Below are 3,826 nucleotides of genomic sequence, written 5' to 3' on the forward strand. Positions count from 1 at the left end.
ATACATACATACATATGTTATACTATGCAATCACGTTATATAATAATGTTGTATCATATAATTTTATGTATGCTATTGTTATCAGCTCTTATCAGCTTTATGAGCTACAATACACATAGAATTCACTTTGTGTGTGTGAGTGTGCATGCGCGCGTGTGCATGCGTGTGGGGGAGCATCGGGGATGGAGCCAGGATTTCTGCGCCAAGTTGCATCCCCAGTCCTTTTAATTTTTAAAAATTTTGAGACATGGTCTCACTAAGTAGCTAAGACACCCAGACTCCGCTGGAATTTGCAACCTCCTTCCTCAGCCTCTGGGCTTGCATCCTGGCATCCATGCGGCCGAGCTGTTCCCACCACGCGTTTGGGCAGTGCAGCCACGCAGGGCACCCACGCTCAGCTGTGGTGCAGAAGAGGGGTGCAGGCTTGCGGCCGAGGCCCCCGCGTGCGCCGGGCTGCCCTACGACTGGGTCGCACTCCGCAGCTGCGTGCACGCGGCTGTGCTTGGCCACGCTGGGCAGAGGAAAAGGAGAGACAAGGCCAAGGCCGAGGCCGAGGAGCGCGAGGGCAGAGGGGGAGGGGGAGGTGCCGGGACAGCGCGGTCCTCTGAGCCACAGCGCCGTGGCCACCGCCACCGAAGGCTTGGGCACTGGAGCTGTGGCCTGGCCTGCGCAGCCTCGGGCCCACAGTGCTCTCGGGACGCGGCTGGAAGGGACACTGCGGGCAGGCGTGGTGACATAGGCCTGTGCTCCCAGCACCCCGGAGGCCGAGGCAGGAGCATTACTGTGAGTTCGAGCCTGGGCTACATAGTGAGTCCAAAGCCAGCCTGAACGACACAATGAAACCCTGGCTCGAAAAAAAAAAAAAAAAAATCAAGAAATTGAACTTTCTTTCAATGGAAAGTGAAAGTGCCAACGCTGTTACTTACCTGTGGCAGCTGCAGCCCATGTCGCCACGGCCAGGATCAGTGCGGCGCTGGAGGTCGCCCTCATGGTGCCCGTGAGCTGCAGACATGCGCAGTGTTCTGCGGTGAGACATTTTACACGCCCAGGAGGGGGGGCACCCGCACAACTTCTCCCAGGCCTGATAGGCAAATACGCTGTTCTTTCTCAGCTCCTCTGGGATGAATTGTGTCAGGTGGGATTACGCTGCTGAGTTCATTTCCCTAGTATAATTGGATGTTCGGGGGGGGGGGGAAACGATCCCATGAGGAATGTAATCGTGATGTACTACAAACATGTACGAATCAAAATAAAAATTCAATTAAAACTGAGCATGCAAAAACAAATTAGCATGCAAAAAATTTAGCATGCAAAAACAGTATAGTGTACAAAAACTAAGAAAAGGAAAAAAGAAAAAAAGACCATGATCATCAAAACAATTTTAGAAGATGCCATGAAAAGAGAGAAAAACATAATAAACCTAGTATATGGGCTGGGGAGATAGCTCAGTGGCGTAAGCACCTGCCTAGCAAGCACAAGGTCCTGAGTTTGATCCCTGGTACAAAAACCCTAGCATGAAATATTTGCAAGAGAGCCGGCCAGATAACTAAAGCGCCTGCTTAGGCAGCGGCCAGGGTTCCATCCCTAAAAACAGGAGGATCACTATGAGTTGGATCTTCGTAGTGAGACTCTGCAGACCCTGTACTAAATACAGATATAAAAAAAGAAATAATTGCAAGAGAAAGAATAAACACTAAGGGATTTTCAATGAAATATTTAAAGTTTGCATTTATCTCTAAGGAGCAGTGGCACACAGGTCAACAGATGGTAAGAACTGGATGCAGTGGCACACGCTGTCATCCCTTCGCTTGGGAGGCTGAGGCAGGAGGATCATACTGAGTTCAGGGCCAGCCTGTGCTACATATTGAGACCCTGTCTCAAAAAATAAACAAAACAAAACTAAAACACCAAAAACAGATGGTTAAAAACGGGCCCAGATAAAATACCAAGCTCGGGCTTGCAAGCTCTTAATCTGCCTCGGAGCTGTCCCTTGAGGGTAACATTTGGTAACCAGAAGTAACTGTGAAGAGAACGCTTGCATATTTTCCAGCCGCTTCCTTGTGTTGCATAAGGAATTCCCTTTCGCGCCTGCAGACATTTCATTTGCTAGTTTGCCATCTTCACCCCACATTTCCAAGCTAATAATCCACCTAGGCAATTCGGGGCCTTCCCGGGGTGGGATCGTCCCAGCACCTCCCCCTCTACCTGTGCAATGCTGGTGCTGGCCTGGTGACTGGCAGGCAGACGCTGCTCCTGATGGCAGATGATGGACTGGAGGTCACAGCGGCTGGCTGGCTGGCTGGTGCTGGCGGCTGGCGGCTGGTGGGGGAAGGGAGTGAGCTTGGAGTCAGGCGGGGAGGGACAGCCTGAGACTGTCCCTTCCAACTGCTGACCTCTCAGAGTACACATTGTAACTGCCTGGGGGCGGGGTGGACCTTGGCTGTCTCTGGTGCTCTGACAACCCGCTGGTCTTGACAAATTTGAACCTGTCTTTTTAGAGGTATGCCACCCAAGTTTTGAATTATTATTATTATTTTTTAAGGTCTCACCATATAGTTCAGGCCATCATGCTTCAACTGGCAATGAACCTCCTGCCTCAGCCTGCCAAGACCAAGTGCTGTGGATTACATATGTGCACCACCATGCCCAGCTGAATTCCTACATTTTTGGGTTTTTTGTTGTTCTTTTGTCTTTTTGAGAGAGGGTCTTGTTTTGCAACTCAGGCTGGTCTTGAGCTCATTTTGTGGTCCACACTGGCCTGAAACTTGCAGCAATCCTCTTGCCTCAGCCTCCCTCCTGAGCACTGGGATTATAGGCCTACGCCACCATGCCTGGCCTTTTCTCTCTCTCCCTTTTTTTTTGAGACAAGGCCACCTTATGTAGCTAGGCTGGCCTCACAGTTTGACCCTCCTGCCTCAGCCTCCTGAGGGCTAGGTTTTTTCCTCAGGTGACCCCCACGCCTGCCTGCCGGCTTCGGATCGTGCTAGACAGGGTAATTGCAGTGTCTTCAAAGGAAATGAATCTTGTATGGGATGTAAAATGCTCTTTGTTTAGATAACTGTACCAGATCAGAGACTGCCCCACTGACACATGCTGGCTGTGCTCCTGCTCCTGCGACATCTGAGGTCCCATGTGTCCCTGAGACCCAGTCAGCTTTGAGACTAAGTCCTACTTGAGGCCAACCCTCAGCACACCTGCTGTTCCTGACCCCACTTGGCAGTCACCTTCCATTCCGGGCTCAGAGTGAGCTGGGGCTGTCACGCTGGGAGGCAGACTGGCTCCTGCCTGTCACTCCGGCACGGGAAAGGCTGAGGCAGGAGAGTCGCCTTGAGTTGGGGGTGGAGAGTTTCCACCTTGCTGCCCTGGCCCACTCCCCCATCTCCAAGGTGCCTGAGCTGCACCCTGGATGGGGGCCAGGCAGGGCCTTCAGCCCTCAGCGTTTCTCTCTACGGGGGTGGGGTGGGGGACAGATGGCTGCCCAGGATCAGGCCCTGACCCCATGGTGACCCTGCATTCTCGGGGGAGGGGGGCTCTGCCCGAGATCCCTGGCACCTGGCCTGGGTGGGAGCCGTGGCGGAAGGACAGCGCCTGCCTGGGGCAAGGCTGGCAGGAGCCCGAGTCACTGCCGCCTGACTGGCTTCTCAGAGTCAGTCGCTTTCTGACTCACTAAACTGTAGATAAATAAAGAGCGGGTATAAATAGTGCTAGAACTTTATTTATGGAGCTGGGCACTGAACGCGCGGCCTTTGCTTCCCAGCCCTGTATGTTCATTTTTTGAGACAGAATTTTGCTGAGTTTCCCAGACTGGGCTTGAAGTTGCGATCCT

General features: G+C 52.5%; 1 protein-coding gene across 1 annotated transcript in view; it reads right to left on the reverse strand.

The window, feature by feature from the left end:
- Spink8 (serine peptidase inhibitor, Kazal type 8 (putative)) overlaps positions 1-3,826 on the reverse strand; it is a 15,497-nt gene that overhangs the window by 8,979 nt on the left and 2,692 nt on the right. Inside the window, exons 2-4 of the mRNA XM_023700739.1 lie at positions 2,206-2,319; positions 1,972-2,088; positions 927-1,002 (exon numbers count right to left, since the gene is read on the reverse strand). Of these exons, the coding sequence (XP_023556507.1) occupies positions 927-990 (64 nt within the window). The 5' untranslated portion in view covers positions 991-1,002; positions 1,972-2,088; positions 2,206-2,319. The remainder of the gene's footprint in view (positions 1-926; positions 1,003-1,971; positions 2,089-2,205; positions 2,320-3,826) is intronic.

Source organism: Octodon degus, unplaced genomic scaffold (assembly GCF_000260255.1).
Source record: "Octodon degus isolate 3935 unplaced genomic scaffold, OctDeg1.0 scaffold00126, whole genome shotgun sequence".
Taxonomy (NCBI): Eukaryota; Metazoa; Chordata; class Mammalia; order Rodentia; family Octodontidae; genus Octodon; species Octodon degus.